The sequence below is a fragment of the Meles meles genome, chromosome 7 (genome assembly GCF_922984935.1).
Source record: "Meles meles chromosome 7, mMelMel3.1 paternal haplotype, whole genome shotgun sequence".
Taxonomy (NCBI): Eukaryota; Metazoa; Chordata; class Mammalia; order Carnivora; family Mustelidae; genus Meles; species Meles meles.
This window is the reverse complement of record NC_060072.1, coordinates 128,524,964-128,541,059: the sequence shown is the minus strand read 5'-3', so window position 1 is coordinate 128,541,059 and position 16,096 is coordinate 128,524,964. Positions and strand designations below refer to the sequence as shown.

The window sequence follows — 16,096 nt, the reverse complement described above, 5'->3', positions numbered from 1 at the left end:
TGGAAATCCTGTATTAAATTATGCTTAAAATATTTTATTCCTCCCCTAACCAGAGCCTCATCAAGCTGTGAGATCTTGAGACAGATTATCTGATTGATCCCCATCCTTGCTTTCTACAACAGTAGCGATGTTACAGTATTGCTGTGAAGAGGAACTCACAGACACGACACAGTAAACCCACAACAAACAGAGTTACTCTTTCTACTGGCCATTTCTCTTCTAATTGAAAACCTCACATTCCTTACAGAACACGATCTTATTGAGAAGCAACTGTCAATATGCCTTCATGTACAGCCTATCTCTTGCCTGTGCTGACTCTGGTTTTTTGTATTAATATTTGGAAGGCAACTTAGATACCTCTGTGTTTGAGTAATACGTGTTCCAGGATGAGCGCAGTGACTCCTGACCACCAATATCCCACATGAGAAAGTGAGTGTTCTTCACAACTATTTCTTCAACGTTGCTTCCTATGGTTGGAGATGTATGAACCACTTCATTCATTAAGCTGTTGAAAGACAGCATAAAAAAAATCTTTGGTAAATCCTGAGAATCTGAAGGAAGTTTTATCTCTCTATTTTGAGAATCAATCCCCCTTCCTCATTTGCACCTCATTCCCCAATCCTCACTCCAGCACTATTATATGTACTTTATTCATTTTAGTTTAATATTCATTTTTTCAAGGCCAGAATAAGACAAGTGTTTGTGAAGGCGCTATCATTAACATCAAAACTAGAACCTTAGAGCACATTTGTGCAAACAAATATCTAGACAAAGAACAACTCCTGAAGAATACTTTTTTTTTTCTTTTACTGGAATAAATTAAAGCCTTGATTTGGAGAGAAAGGAACACCATGGTGTGAACTTGTATTTCTGTGGCCAAGATTCCAATACCACCGTGCCCTGTATTCAGAGCAGTACCCAGTGCCTCTTCCTGAAAGAGCAAGTTTCCTGGTCACTGTGACATCAATATTTGCAAAGTAGCAACCACTGATCAGTAGGCTATGCAATGTATAATTGTGAAGATTGTTTAGGTGAGAAAATTGAGACTCAGGCCTGTCCACCTAAAAACCAGCTTTAAAAAGATAAGGCTATAGACAAATGAAAATTTTAATTAGAATAACTATAAATACGTTTAGAACACCAATGCTCATACCCACATACATTATCATAATTCTTGGCTAAGAGAATTAGTTCGTTCAGCAAATACATACTTGCCTATAAGTCAGTACTGTGCTGGAAGAAGCCTATAACTGCACTGTCTCTTGGGTTTTATTATATTTTTGAAGTTATGTGGAAAATTATTTCAACAATTGACAGGTTTCTGAGATGTTTATATCTGATGTTAAAGGCGAAATCATATTAAAATACATAATGGCCAATGAATGAGTATTTTAAAGTAAAACAAGTAGTTATTTGCCTCTAAAACGACAAGCCACAACTTAGGAGCTCTTTAGCAAAGTTGCTGAAAACTGCATCAGGCATTGCGTAAGTGAAGTATTTCTGGAGAGTTGTCAGCTGACACACTTAGCGCGAGGTGGAAAGAGAGAGGAACCCTACAACGGTGCACTGTTATCTAATGACTTCTTGTTAAAATGCTTGCGACACAGATCCATTTCCACTGCTTAATGTAGATTGTTCCATGAACACGGGAACGATAACGGGAGCTACTCTGACAAGCAGATTAATGGGATGTTAAAACTTCTCGCAAGTATTAATGTATTTCTCTGGAAGTCTCAAGCCTTTCCCTGCTGCAAGCTAGAAAAGCAGTACTTTCCAGGGTGATCTTCATTTCTTTGGATTTGACAAGTCTACATGCAACAATTCAGAGCTATCAATCAAGAGAGTAGCAATAAGCTTCCTTCTATTCACATGAACCGCAATGCAGGAGGAATTAAGTGAAAAGCACTTTATCATTCACTCCAGCACTATTATATGTACTTTATTCATTTTAGTTTAATATTCATTCTTTCAAGGCCAGAATAAGACAAGTGTTTGTGAAGGCACTAGCAAACACACAACAGTTTTATTCACTTTTTAAACACATTTTATCTTTGGTAAAATACAAGACCTTATGCTGGAGCTTTTCTGTTTTATTGCAATGGTACCTTATTAATTACATAAAACTATTTCTAATAACTAAAATAATGAAAACTGTTTAAGTAAACAACGATACTTACAATTGGTAAAGAATGGTGGTTTTCCCTGCATTATCCAGTCCCACTATAATTACTTTGTGTTCTACAAAAAGAAAACAAACCGTAAATATTTAACACTACTGCATACTACAATTACATGCTTTCAAAATGATTATTAGTTAGCTTTCTAATGAGAATCATTCACTGAATACTTATTACTGGATTCTTAAAATACAGAGTGAAGGGAACTTCATGGTGTCAAGGTCACCTGCATTAAGTGAGGCAGTCTGGTATGACGTCCTCCACCTGGTTGTCTTGTAAGAGACTGAGCTATGGGTAGGAGGGAAGTACAAGAGAACCTGCTCACAATACTGTTTGGGAGGAAAAACACAAATTCTGGTCCTGACAAGGCATTATGATTTAAAATGTAAGTTTAAAAAAAATTGTTTTGGGGCACCTGGGTGGCTTAATGGGTTAATCACCAGATTCTTCATTTGGGCTCAGGTCCCCATCTCAGGGTCCTGAGATCCCGCTCTGCATTGGGCTCTGCACTCACTGAGGAGTCTGCTTGTTCCTTTCCCTTTGCTCCTCTGGGCTCTCCTGCCCCTCAAATAAATAAAATTTTTTAAAAATTGTTTTACGCATCTACTTGTCAACTCTGCTAATCAAATTAGCTTTTTTTCAAGTTGTTTTTACACCTGGAAATTCTCCCACCTATATATAACCAAGATTTCTTTCTTCCTTTCATCAAGAATTTCATGAAAAATTTTATTTTTCAATAAAATTGAAAAGGTTTCCCTGTCACTAACAAGACACACAACATGCTCTCTCAGTTTCTTATTCCTTCCATTAATCAACAGATAAATAAGCAATTATTTAGTCCACAATGATTAATTGGATTTTACAAAATTTTTAAAAAGATTTTATTTATTTATTTGACAGAGAGAGCACAAGCAGGGGGAGCAGCAGGCAGAGGGAGAGGGAGAAGCAGGCTCTCCACAGGGAGCCCGCCCCATGGGGATCAATCCCAGAACCCTGAGATCATAACCTGAACCAAAGGCAGACACTTAACCGACTGAGCCACCTAGGCGCCCCACAACTTGTTTTTTTTTTTTTTTAAGATTAAAAAAAAAATTATTTATTTGACAGACAGAGATCACAGAGAAAGAGGAGGAAGCAGGTTCCCTGCTGAGCAGAGAGCCCGATGCGGGGCTCGATCCCAGAACTCCGGGATCATGACCCGAACGGAAGGCAGAGGCTTAACCCAATGAGCCACCCAGGTGCCCCCAACTTGTTTTTTTGCTTTTTTTTTAAGATTTTATTTATTTATTTTGAGAGAGAAAGAAGAGAGTGTGTGCAAGCAAGAGCACAATGGTAGGGAGGGGAAGAAGCAGAGGGAGAAGCAGATCCCCCCCCCCTCCCCCCCGCCCCCATGATGACAGGAGTCAAAGGCACCTGTTTGACTGAGCCACCAGGTGGCCCTGGATGTTACAACTCTTTTGAGCAGGTACTATCTCTGCTACTCATGCAACAAAAACTTCCATCTTCTTCTGGTGCCATGCACAGAACAGTCACTTGTTTCACAGATTTTAAAGCTCACCTAATTATTCTGTTAAATGGTACATACTCTGAAACCTCCTTTGAACACAGTTGTGAGAAAACACTCTAGAATCATCTTTTCTAGATGTTAACCTTTACAGAAGATACCTTTCGTCCCCAGGGCAGAATGCTTAAAAAAACTACTAGAGAACCTCCGAACCACAACACAATTGATTTACTTTTAGCCAATGATCTGACAAATTTCCTACCACAACCCTGCTCTTCTTGTTAACCTGTGATGTCAAAATTTTGATTATACATTTTATCGGATATCATCTGGTATTCCTACTCTAAAGTGTTACTTTGACTCTATCAGTCAAAAAGAGGGGCCATAATTCACAGACAAGTTCTTAGGTGACAAACCATGTTTGTGCCTTCCAATGACCTGAACACGCTCAGTACTGCCTAAAATATTGCAGGACAAACGCCACGGTCCTCTGGAAGGGCTTTTTCCCACTATGGCAGAAACTGCTCTACAAAAAAACAAAACAGAACAAAACTTGTTTGCTTATTCTAACTATCATTCTCCTTTTTTGACTCTTTTGGTTCATAACCCCTATTTTTTTTTTCTTTTTTCTTTTTCTTTTTATTTATTTGACAGACAGAGATCACGAGTAAGCAGAGAGGCAGGCAGAGAGAGAGGAGGAAGCAGACTCCCTGCTGAGCAGAGAGCCTGATGTGGGGCTCGATCCCAGGACCTTGAGATCATGACCTGAAATGAAGGCAGAGGCTTAACCCACTGAGCCACCCAGGTGCCCCCATAACCCCTATTTTCTAACACAGCCAATCTTTAAGTGTCACCCTATCTTCCTCCCTTCTGGTACAAGAATGAGAACGCTCTCGTTAGTGGAAGAACAAGCATTCTAAATTTTGGTGACAGCTGGAAACCACCTGCCTGGCATCTGGAAACCATGGGGTCCCTGCAGGAGTAAGAAGGAAGCCACTAGTGTGGAAGGAGACTAAACTGAGGGGCAGATACCTCTGCCGGGAAAGGGGAACAGAAGCAGTACCAGGTGGCTGGTCCACTGCTGAGGCAACTGAAGTGAACCAACACCCAGGGCCATTTTCAAAGAGTCCTGCTCCCTGCTTCACATTTTCTATTATGATGATCATCACAATATTTAAGGCAAATGATGGCAAAAACTCATACACAGTGCATCATTTTGAAAGACTGGTGCCCAATGTGAACTAAGTCAGAGGTGACAAGCTTTGAAGGGGGATAGAGTATGAGTTTTGTTACAGTTTCAACTGCATGATTAACTTAAGGTCTTTTTTAGATTCCCTTTTTCCCCTCAGTGATAGGGAATTCTAGCGATTAAGACAAAACACAGGGGCATCTGAGTGGCTCAGTTGGTTAAACAACTGCCTTCGGCTCAGGTCATGATCCTGGAGTCCCGGGATCAAGTTCCATATCAGGATCCCTCTCGATGGGGAGTCTGCTTCTCCCTCTGATCTCTCCCCTCTCATGCTTTCTCTCTCTCTCCCCCTCAAATAAATGAATAAAATCTTAAAAAAAAAAAAAGACAAAACACACAATTTCAACTCTTACAATGAAGGTATTAACATCAATCCTTCAGTTAAACCGAGGCCCATCTTCTGTTATTATCATCAACCTGAGTCTATATAACAAAACACCAACAGAAAAAAAGCTAAATGCTTTTGAAAAGCATCAAGTAACAGAACTTATTTTAAATCTTTTCCTTGAATTAAAAAAAATCTCCTAAACATCATCTGTACTGTAAGAGGGAAATCAAGTTCAAAGGGCATTTACTAAAAAGCCAAGTACAAAATAAGAGCTGTTTGTATTCTGTGGCATAACTGTAATTCCTCCATCTTCCTTCAAATGCCTCCATTGTCCTTAGCTGCGACTGGAGTATGCCAGTGACCGAAAGACTTTAGTTCCCAAATGCTAGTTAATAGTTTTTTACCTATGCAAGGGACAATGAGAAAAACAAGGGACAATGACACATGCTTGTTATAAGCAGAAAAGGAAATTAATGTGTTGCTTTAAATGACCACCAGTGGTGTCTAGATTAATAAAGTACAAATCATGTGGTGGTATAAGATATTGGTTGATGTTAAAAACATGACTTAAGGTGCTTGTTCTGTATCGCTGTCTTTTTGGTTGGGCAGAAATCAACAGGTCACATACAAATCTTATGTACTGAAAAGGAAAAATATCAACTGAACTACGTTAGTGATTTCCTACAGTCAGGATAAAAGAGTTTCCTTCACCTGTCATAGTTAACAAAAGCAGATGTAAGGAGATGCCTGTAAATTTGTACTATTTATATCTCCCAGTAATAATTTTTATTGTTTACCTAATAGGTTAAAAAAATTTCAAAATATATGATCATAGTTCAATTCAGTCTTGGTTAAGGTAAGAAAGAATGATCCTTATGGTCAGATTTTTGAATTGCTCCCAGTCAGATGAGTACTAGCCATTTAACATCACTTTTACTTACAGACCCACTGAAATGTCTCAAGGTGTGAGGGGAAAACTATACAACTGTATAATTTTACAACTTCAACCGGTCCTCAACATGCACACATAAGCTGTAGATTCTTCTAACTCCTCCAATTACTCTCCATGAAATGAAATGTTTAGTTGATAGGCTGAGACACAGTCCATTCTTATGTAACCTTAAATAGGGAAAACTATGAACACGGATACAAAATTCTTTGGTTAGAATGAATTTTGCAAATGTAATTATGTAAGTTTACCTTCTTTATTGTTTTTTTCAGTAGCATTATTAAAATCAGTTTGGGGACAGAGTAGAAGCTGCCCATGTTTGGGGGCAGAAATGTTTATGTTGGGGGAAAAGTGTATACAACTTAAAACTTTCGTGGATAGCCAAGTAAAGTTTGGGTTAAGACACTACTCTAAGTAGCAGAGTTACACTGAATCCAAATGGGTTTTTTTTTTTTCTTTTTTTATTTTTCAGTAATCTCTACACCCAACCTGGGGCTTGAACTCATAACCCCGAGATCAAGAGTCAAACACTTCACCGACTGAGCCAGACAGGCACTCTGAATCTGAATGTTCATAAACCGTGCCTGCACACCATGAGATAGTCACCTTGCCATCATACTTCACCAGAAATCTCTTCCAGGAGACCAAGCCCCACCTCTTCCCACAACAGAGACGAGCACTTCCAATGTTACTAATCCCTGCATCTCCAGAGTCAACACAAAGCATGTTTATTTATACTAAATGAAGGACCAAGTGTTTACACAAAAGTTTCTCTGCACTCTTGGCTATGCTGTTTGCTTTCTTGGATGTTGGTTCTAGGGCACCTGGGTGGCTCAGTCGGTTAAGCATCTGCCTTCACCTCCGGTCATGATCCTAGGGTCCTGGGATAAAGCTCCACATTGGGCTCCCTGTTTGGCGGGGAGCCTGCTTCTCCCTCCCCCCTTGGCCTGCTGCTCCCCCGCCCCTCTCCCCCCCACCACTTGTGCTCTCTCTCACTCTGACAAATAAATAAAATCTTTAAAATTAAAAAAAAAAAAAGTTGGATCATACTATTTTGTAAGAAGGGCATAAAGACATAAAGCCTATACAGAATAAGGCTTCAAAAGAAAATTAGTGAGACCACTTGCACGAGAACAAGCACAGGTAAAAGATGGCTAAAAAGAAAAAAGATGGAGGGGCACCTGAGTGGCTCACTGGGTTAAAGCCTCTGCCTTCAGCTGAGGTCATGATCCCAGGGTTCTGGGATCAAGCCCTGCATAGGGCTCTCTGCTCAGCGGGAAGCCTGCTTCCTCCTCTTTCTTTCTTTCTCTCTCTCTCTCTCTCTCTCTCTGCCTAATTGTGATCTCTGGCTGTCAAATAAATAAATAAAATCTTTAAAAAAATAAATAAAAAGAAAAAAGATAGAAAAAGGAACTTTAAAAAATAAGTGGAAGAAAAAAATCAAAGAAAACCTTTCTCCCTTTCCCAAATCAAAAAAAAAAATATGTAGTTTTTACAAAGAATACCAAATAATTCAAACTGATAAACACAAGAGAAGAAAAATATTAGAAAAGCACTAAATATCTATAGTGCCAATAAAGTGGAAAACTGTGTTAACATCTATCATGTTAAAACTGGATATTTTTAAGATGTGATAAAATGATCAACTTTTAATTTTAAAATATAAGAAAGCCCAAAGACAGCATCAAATAGGGATCGTGACCTTCTAGATATAAGAGGAGAGCCTTATATGAACACAAGAGTATGTAAACAACTTCATAACAAACAAAAATGCCCTTTGTCAAATTTGGGATTTTGTGTATATAGAAAATGAGTTTGAATTGTCCTAAGGGGTAGGTATTAAAAAGCTGGAAGATATGATGTTACAATCTGTCATGTTATGTTACAGATTAGGAAATTAAGGTCCTAACTACTGACCTGGTTGTTTTCTTGCTTTGTTACAGATTAGGAAATTAAGGTCCTATGAGGTTAAGTAATTTGTTCTACTAAACACTGATAAGAGCCTGCATTTGTTTTCCTGCCTTTTTTGCTTTAATGTATTAACTCCCCTTCCAAATTCTTCAGTCTCTCCCCACTCCCACCCCAGTTCCCATATTCCTAGATACCTAAATTTTGCTAAGAGCAGCTATGTAAATCTGAGGATTCAACAATTCAATATTTATTGAGTTCATTTTATGCCTGACTTTAACATTTGTGAATAAGACAAACAAGGCAAGCTCTCTCTACCCTCAAAAATCTTATAGGCAGGTAGGGAAATAAGCACTTACAGTACAGTACTATCAGTACAAAGCAACAGATAGAGAAGTATCATATGGTACTACTCTCAAGGAAAACTGAGATTTAGAATCCAGCTCTCGGGTAAGGAGATAAATTTAAGGGTAGAAAAGAATATCACAGAATTTCAATGTGAGTAATTTAAGTGCACTGTGAAAGTTAATGCTCACAATCATGCCACGAGAAAGGGGTGGTATTCTTCATTTTACTGAGGAGGAAATGGAGTCTTAAGTTAAATAACATGCTGGGAAGTTTGGCTAATGGTCTCCCAGTGTGATGCCTCTCCATCTTTATGACAAAATGAAGTCTTAGTATCTTACAATAACAAATAAGAAGAGCTTACTGGATAGAACAAAAACACTTTTCTGGTAGATAAGGGAAAAAATACAGATTTAAAAAAAGAAAAAGAGGAAGATTAAAGAGTCTGAGTAGGTAGAATATTCTAAGGTCCCAGTCCAGAGTGAGGTGAAGACCAAAGACAACCCCCCCTCCCCCGCCAAACACACACTCATTGAACAAAGGAATGATTAGAATGGCTTCAACAGGAAATACTGAAACTGATTTAACTCAACACAGTTCTCTAGAGAATTCGAATGTTGCCCAGGGGAAGGTTACAATGGGAAACAAATGTTAAGAGGCAGAGACAATGCACGGTTTTCAAATTTGTTGTACCATGACCATGGTTATATATACACAATATAAATATATTTTGCATTATGACCCAGGACACACACAACTGAAACCAAATTTTCACATAATGATACCTTTACTAACTGAGATACACTGTAATAGTTTCAATTTTAGAAAGTTCATTCCTACTTTTAATGGTGGTCCTCACTAAATTGACTCTATACAATGGGTTATAATGGACAATTTGAGGAAAAATTGTATTTGAGAAATACAAGTGAACTGGGTGAGTGCAAAAATATACAAAACCTGCAAATATAAGAAACTCAGCAAACTCCAAACAGGATAAATACCAAAAAAGGCAAAGCTAGGTTTTATCACAGTCAGTCAGCTGAAAACTAAAGATAAAGGGAAAATCTTGAAGGCAGTAAGAGAAAAATGTCAGGCTATATAAGGGGAAGTAAAATATGAATGTTGGTTGACTTTTCACAAGGAAAAAAAATGGGATATCTAAAGACAACGGAATGACAACTTTAAAGCACTAAAGAGAGGGGAAAAAAATTGACCTAAGATTCTAGATTCAGGAAAAATATACTTCAAGAATGAAGGCAAAATAAAGACACTTTCAGATAAAAGAAAACTAAGAGAATTCATCACCAACAGGGCTACACTATAAAAATGCTGAAATTCTTTGGCTTGATGGGAAATTATACTAGATTGAAACTCAAAACATCAAAAAGAGTAATGTAAGTAAATGTAAGAGAAAATTCTACCCTTAAAATATTCAGGAACATGTGATTCTTTATAGCAAAAATATAACACTGTATTGTACAGTTTATAACTAATATAGATACAATTTTTTTAAATACCTTATTTGTCAGAGAGACAGAGAAAAAGAGCACAGCAGGGGGAGCTGCAGGCAGAGGGAGAAGCAGGCTCCCCGTTGGGCTAGGAGGCCAATGTGGGGACCCCGCTGGGCTAGGAGGCCAATCCCAGGACCTGAGCTGAAGGCAGACCCTTAACCACGGGAGCCACCCAGGTGTCCCAGTAGATACAATTCTTATGGCATATAACCTGCATGGTTGTAAAGGACTAAGGGAGTGGAGGGTACACCACACAGTTTCAAGGTTCTTCCACTTTACAAGTGTTACATTACTAACTCTTAAGTAGACTGAGGAAAGGTCACAACGTATGCTGCAATCTCTAAGGACCATAAAAATAACGCAAAAAGTATTAAAGTAGCCAGTAAATAAAATAAAATGGAATTTTAAGAAAACAAACAAAACAACCCAAAGCAAAGTGGAAAAGGAGGAATAGAAAACAACTAAACCAAACAAAGGCAGATGGGGAAAAAAGGAAATAATAAAATAACATACCTTGATATCGGACTGTATCATAAATTGAGCCACATCAATAAATTTGACTAAACATTACAGTTAAAGGAGAATTTCATACTAGATTAAGGAACACAAGATCAGGGGTGCCTGGGTGGCTCAGTGGATTACACCTCTGCCTTGGGTCAGGTCATGATCTCAGGGTCCTGGGATAGACCCCCCCCCCCCCACTGGGCTCTCTGCTCAGCAGGGAGCCTGCTTCTCCTGCTCCCTGCCTGCCTCTCTGCCTACCTGTGATCTGTCAAATAAATAAATAAAATCTATTTAAAAAAAACACACAAACCAAACACACACAAGATCACACTGTATGCTCTCTAGCAGAGATACACATTAAGATACAGAATATCTGAACAACACTAATGGAGTGGCACAACCTTAACCTACAGAGTTGAACATATTACACATAATTGCAGATAACACATTTTCATCAAGCACAAAAGGTACATGCACCAAATGGACCATTTGGATAGACTATAAAAAAGCCTCAATAAATCTGACCAGGGTGCCTGGGTGGCTCAGTCTGCCTTCCGCTCAGGTCATGATCCCAGGGTCCTGGGATTGAGCCCTGCATCAGGCTCCCTGCTCAGTGGGAAGCCTGCTTCTCCCTCTCCCACCCCCCCTGCCTGTGTTCCCTCTCCCGCTGTGTCTCTCTGTGTCAAATAAATAAATAAATAAATAAAAACCTTAAAAAAAATCTGACCAAAAGATGAAAATCTTAGAGTATATTCCTGACCACAATGTAATTAAATTAGGAATGAATAGTAAGCTATCTAGAAAAATAAACAGAAAACTAAACTTATAAATAACCTATAGGTCAAAAAAAATCACAAACAAAATTAAAGTATTTCAAACTGAATGAATGACATACAACAAACTAAAATTTGTAGAATGAAGCTAACACAACTCTTAGGGGGACACTTATAGCTTTAAAATGTTCCATATGAAAGGAATAAGAGACAAAAACAATGACACGCACCCAACCCTTGAGAATAGCCCACCCTTGAGAAGATGGGAGAGGGGGATGTAAAGTAAGCCCAAAGTAACCAGATGGAAAGAAATAAACAGCAGGGAATTAGTAAAATAAAAGCAGAAAACAGAGAAAACTAAAATCTTTGAAATGATTAACAGACATGTTGGACTGTATGTTAGTCTAATAGTCACTATTAGACTTCAAAATTTACCAGGAAGTAGTACAAGAATCAAGATAGTGTAGTATGGTATTGGGATGGACATATAGAACAATGCAAGAGAAAGGTCTAGAGATGAGACTCAGTATTTCAACAAAGGCTCTAGGGCAATCCCTTGGGAAAGGAAAGTCTTCAATAAATTATGCTAGAACAAGTAGATGTCCATGTAAAAATAACAACTAAATAATGAATCCCAACCCCTGACTCACATCATAACTACAAAATAATCTGAGATGGCTCACAGACCTAAGCATAAAAGCCAGAGCTTGTAGGTGAAAGGAATAAGACACAAAAAGCAACAGCTGTTAAAAAAAAAAAGTTGAAAAATCAGAACTTCATCAAAATTTAAAATTTCCACTCAGCAAAACCCTCATTAAGAAAATGAATAAGGGGGTGCCTGGGTGGCTCAGCGGGTTAAAGCCTCTGCCTTCAGCTCAGGTCATGATCCCAGGGTCCTAGGACTGAGCCCCGCATCTGGCTCTCTGCTCAGCAGGGAGCCTGCTTCCCTTCCTCTCTCTGCCTGCTTGTGATCTGTCTGTCAAATAAATAAATAAAATCTTAAAAAAAAAAAAAAACAAGCAAAAAGTAGTGAAGCAAGAAAGACGTACGTTCTAATAAAACAGAAAAGCAAAGGAAATTCCTGGCATGACTGCACAGAGAAGTCTGGCACAGCTGTGGAGCAGGCAGAGGGAAGCAAGCTCAGTTCGGAACAGAAGCAAATACTGAGGTGGTCAGGAGAAGGGATAAAACATCTGATTAAGTGTGATGTGAGGAAACTTTGTACAGAGTTTTGGGACAGAATGAAATGACTTAATCAAACACACAAAGAAAACTAAGGCAATGAGATGTAATTATTTACTCTGGGGGAAAAAGTTGTAGGAAAAAGGGGAACATAATTCTAGCACACTCTAGAACAGGAGTAACTAAATTTTACGGTCACAATAATGAAAAGACTGTGTTAAAGCAAAACACTATATTTTGGGATGATAAGGGAAAAGGGCACAAAAGTACTAATTTCTCTTCTACCCTAAGACAAATGATTAGTACACCTGAAACAAATATGTTGTATGTCAATTATATCTCAATACAAGACAAATGATAATGTTTAAAATTTCCACATATGCATACAATTAAAAAATATGGAAGTATGTCCTGTAACAGATATATTCATAAATTTGTAAAGATAATCAGATTGGGGGCCCCTGGGTGGCTCAGTAGGTTGAGCCTCTGCCTTTCGGCTCAGGTGATGATCTCAGGGTCTTGGGATCGAGTCCCGTGTCCGGCTCTCTGCTGAGCAGGGAGCCTGCTTCCCCTCTCTCTGCCTGCCTCTCTGCCTACTTGTGATTTCTCTGTATGTATCAAATAAATAAATTTAAATAAATCTTAAGAAAAAGATAATCAGATTGGAAATTATTTCCTTCATTGATAACTGTATCCAAGTAATGTCTTCTAGCTTATAATTAATACAAAATTGCTTAGGTTGTATACTTTGTCATAGTTTTACTTAGACAACCACACTTTAGCATACTTATTCCCAGAAAGGCATCAAATTTATAAGAAGATGCTTTGTGCTATAAAATGCAACAGGAAAAAAAGATGGGAGGCAAATAGTGAAAAACAGATAAGGAAAAGGAGTAAAGCGATATGGAGTTCTCAACTCTGACTGCAAATCTGAATCATCTAGGCAGTGACGCCCAGGCCACCCTGCCCCATTCATTTCTAACTCGTCTGAGATAGGGCCATGGGCTTATTATTCTAATATGCAACCAAGACTGAGTGATTTGAGTATCCCTGGATTAGTTTCACTGTAGTGTGAAATATAATGTGAAAATGGAAAATGTTGAGAATGTCGGTTAATTTTGTTGATACACAAAGGAAAAAATACAGGATTGAAGTATCAGTCTGATGACATTATTCTCCAGCTTAAAAAATAACATACAATGAGCAATCTCTTCAACGGCTCTGTACAGTTTAATGTCTTAGTCGGCTGACACACAAGGCCCTCTGTGATCCGGTTCCAGGCACTAGCTACCTCTCCAACCTCAATACCTCTAACTCCCCCACATGCCAAATAAGATACAGCCAAGTTAAACTATTCTCAGCTTCCTCCAATGTACCCAAGTATTTGATTCCTCTCCTATTTGCATACTAGGAGTCCTTCTACCTAGAATAATATGCCCCTTCTTCTCAGTCTGCTTAGCATGCCCAGAAGACTCCCACTTACAGCAGAGTACAAGTGTAAATATACCTTTTTCGGTAAAGTCTTCCAAGAACCACGTGAGAAAAACTAATCTCTTGCTTCTTGGTGATCATCAACACACTTTTTTTGTACATACCTGTTAAAAGAGTTACCACACTGCGTATCTCCCCATAGGTCTCATTTGCTGATCTTTGAGTACTTTGTGAGTAACTATGTTATCTTTTCTGTTTGTTTTTCATCTTTGTATCTCCAAGCCTAACTGAAGACTGGTGATGGCCTTTGATTAAATGTTAGCTGCTTGAATGAATGAGGATAAAAGGAGAGCATAACCACTGGGTCTAAATTTCCAACAGGAAAGTTAAAGGAAAGGAAAAATTCTAAATAGTAATGGGGATTTAGAAGGCCGGAAAAATTACGGGGCTTTAAGCAGCCATGAATATTTTCTTCATCTCCTACATCCTCTGTTCCCTTCTAGTCTGATTTAAAGAAGACTCAATAATAATAATAATAATAATAATAATAATAATAATAAATAGAAGAAAAAGAAGAACAAGAAAAAACAACAGTAATAAAACGAGAGAAAGAGGAATTGGATGGGTAACACAAGGAGAAACAGACTTTGGTAATGTTTTGTTTCTTAAACTATGGGAAAAGATAAGCAGATAATAACTGTTGTTCTTTATACTTTTTAACATGTTAAAATACTCCTTTACATATACTAGTGAATTCATGTAATGAGGACTAGAAAATATAAGCTGAAAAAGCATGTATTAAATATATATATTTAAGAAGTTGAACTCTGAAATCACGTTAGGTGTGATACATGTGGTAACTGCATATATACATATAATTGCATATATGCGCATATTTGTATATGTATATACATATATCTGTGTTTATAAGTTTGGAAAAGACGATTTTCGTGTTCTGACCTACGGAACAAATGAACTAAAGCCTTTTCATTTTCTTCACTTCTCAAATCCCGTAAGAAAAAGAAACCCACATTGGCAGTAACAATTGGTGTCATTACAAAACACTGGTTTTTATTATGCAGGGTGTTAAATGAAAAACGAAACTGAATTTTAAAAGTAAAACCAATTACTAAGAAAGCATTCTGTTCAAAGAATGTCTAAAACTTTATTGCCAGACCCTTTTTTTGGTCTGTGTATTTTCTCTCTTCAGAAGACATGATATCTCATTCTCTGACTCAGAACAGGTTTTACAACTTCTTGGCCCCTTGGACTTCCAACTTCTAAATGTCTCATAACCTGTTCTAGACTAATTACGGACACGCAATCTCCTATACAGAACTCAAAGCATTTAGTTCTCATTATAATACCTAGGAAGGAATAAAAGGTTTAGGATGCAGATTTCCGGAAACCCCTGCATCTCACAGAACAACTCATTCCCGAATCTGAGGAAGCAGGCGAAATCAGAACGTGAAGGCGCGATGGCTTAAAGAACAGTGTAAGAAAAAAAGCAGCACTACTACTACTAATTTTTTAAAAAGTTGTTAGGTTTCTGGGCGGACACTTATCTTGGGGGAAAGCCACAGGATGCTTAATTAGAGATAGAAAAGACCCTCGAAATGCTTCCAGGTATCACTAGGTGCTTTCCGCTCTGCTTCGCTAAAATCCAAAAATTCTTAGTTCGGACTCCGGACTCCCGAATGCCTCCTCTTTTCACTCCTCATTTCTCCCACACATCCAGTCTCTCCTGCACCTTTTCCCAGCCTAAATTACCGAGTTTCTACCTGCCCCCTCGAGAAAATCACTTCTCTGCGTCTCAGAACATTTGCGTCCACCGACAGCCCTGCCTCTGGCTGTTCCCTAAGGCGGCCGGACTCTCCTCCTTGGAGTCGAGCCGTTGCGCAGCTCCATCCTTCTCACCTTGATTACAGAAGAGACTCCACAGTTTAGCGAAGATCAGCCCCATCATGAGCACCTGGGCGGGCCGCGGGGTCCCTCAGCAGCAGGTGCCGCTGTGCGGGGCCCCCCACCACCGCGCTGGCTGTAGGGAACCGAGGGGAAGCCTACTGAGACCGCGCGGTGAGGGTACTGGTTGGCCGAGAAACCTCGACGGGCCGCTCAGCTACCGGTCAGAAGGCACCGCGCCGAGTCCCTACCGGATAGTCCTTTGTTTCGAGCCCACTGAGCCAAACGCCGACCCGTAGTCCCCTCGGTCTGAACCCACCTACCCACCAGAGC

The 16,096-nt window shown here is 38.9% G+C and overlaps 1 protein-coding gene across 1 annotated transcript in view; it reads right to left on the bottom strand.

Moving 5' to 3' along the window:
* ARL5B (ADP ribosylation factor like GTPase 5B) overlaps positions 1-16,096 on the bottom strand; it is a 29,119-nt gene extending 13,023 nt beyond the window's left edge. Inside the window, exons 1-3 of the mRNA XM_046012796.1 lie at positions 15,779-16,096; positions 2,178-2,238; positions 358-505 (exon numbers count right to left, since the gene is read on the bottom strand). Coding sequence (XP_045868752.1) covers positions 358-505; positions 2,178-2,238; positions 15,779-15,827 — 258 coding nt within the window. The 5' untranslated portion in view covers positions 15,828-16,096. The remainder of the gene's footprint in view (positions 1-357; positions 506-2,177; positions 2,239-15,778) is intronic.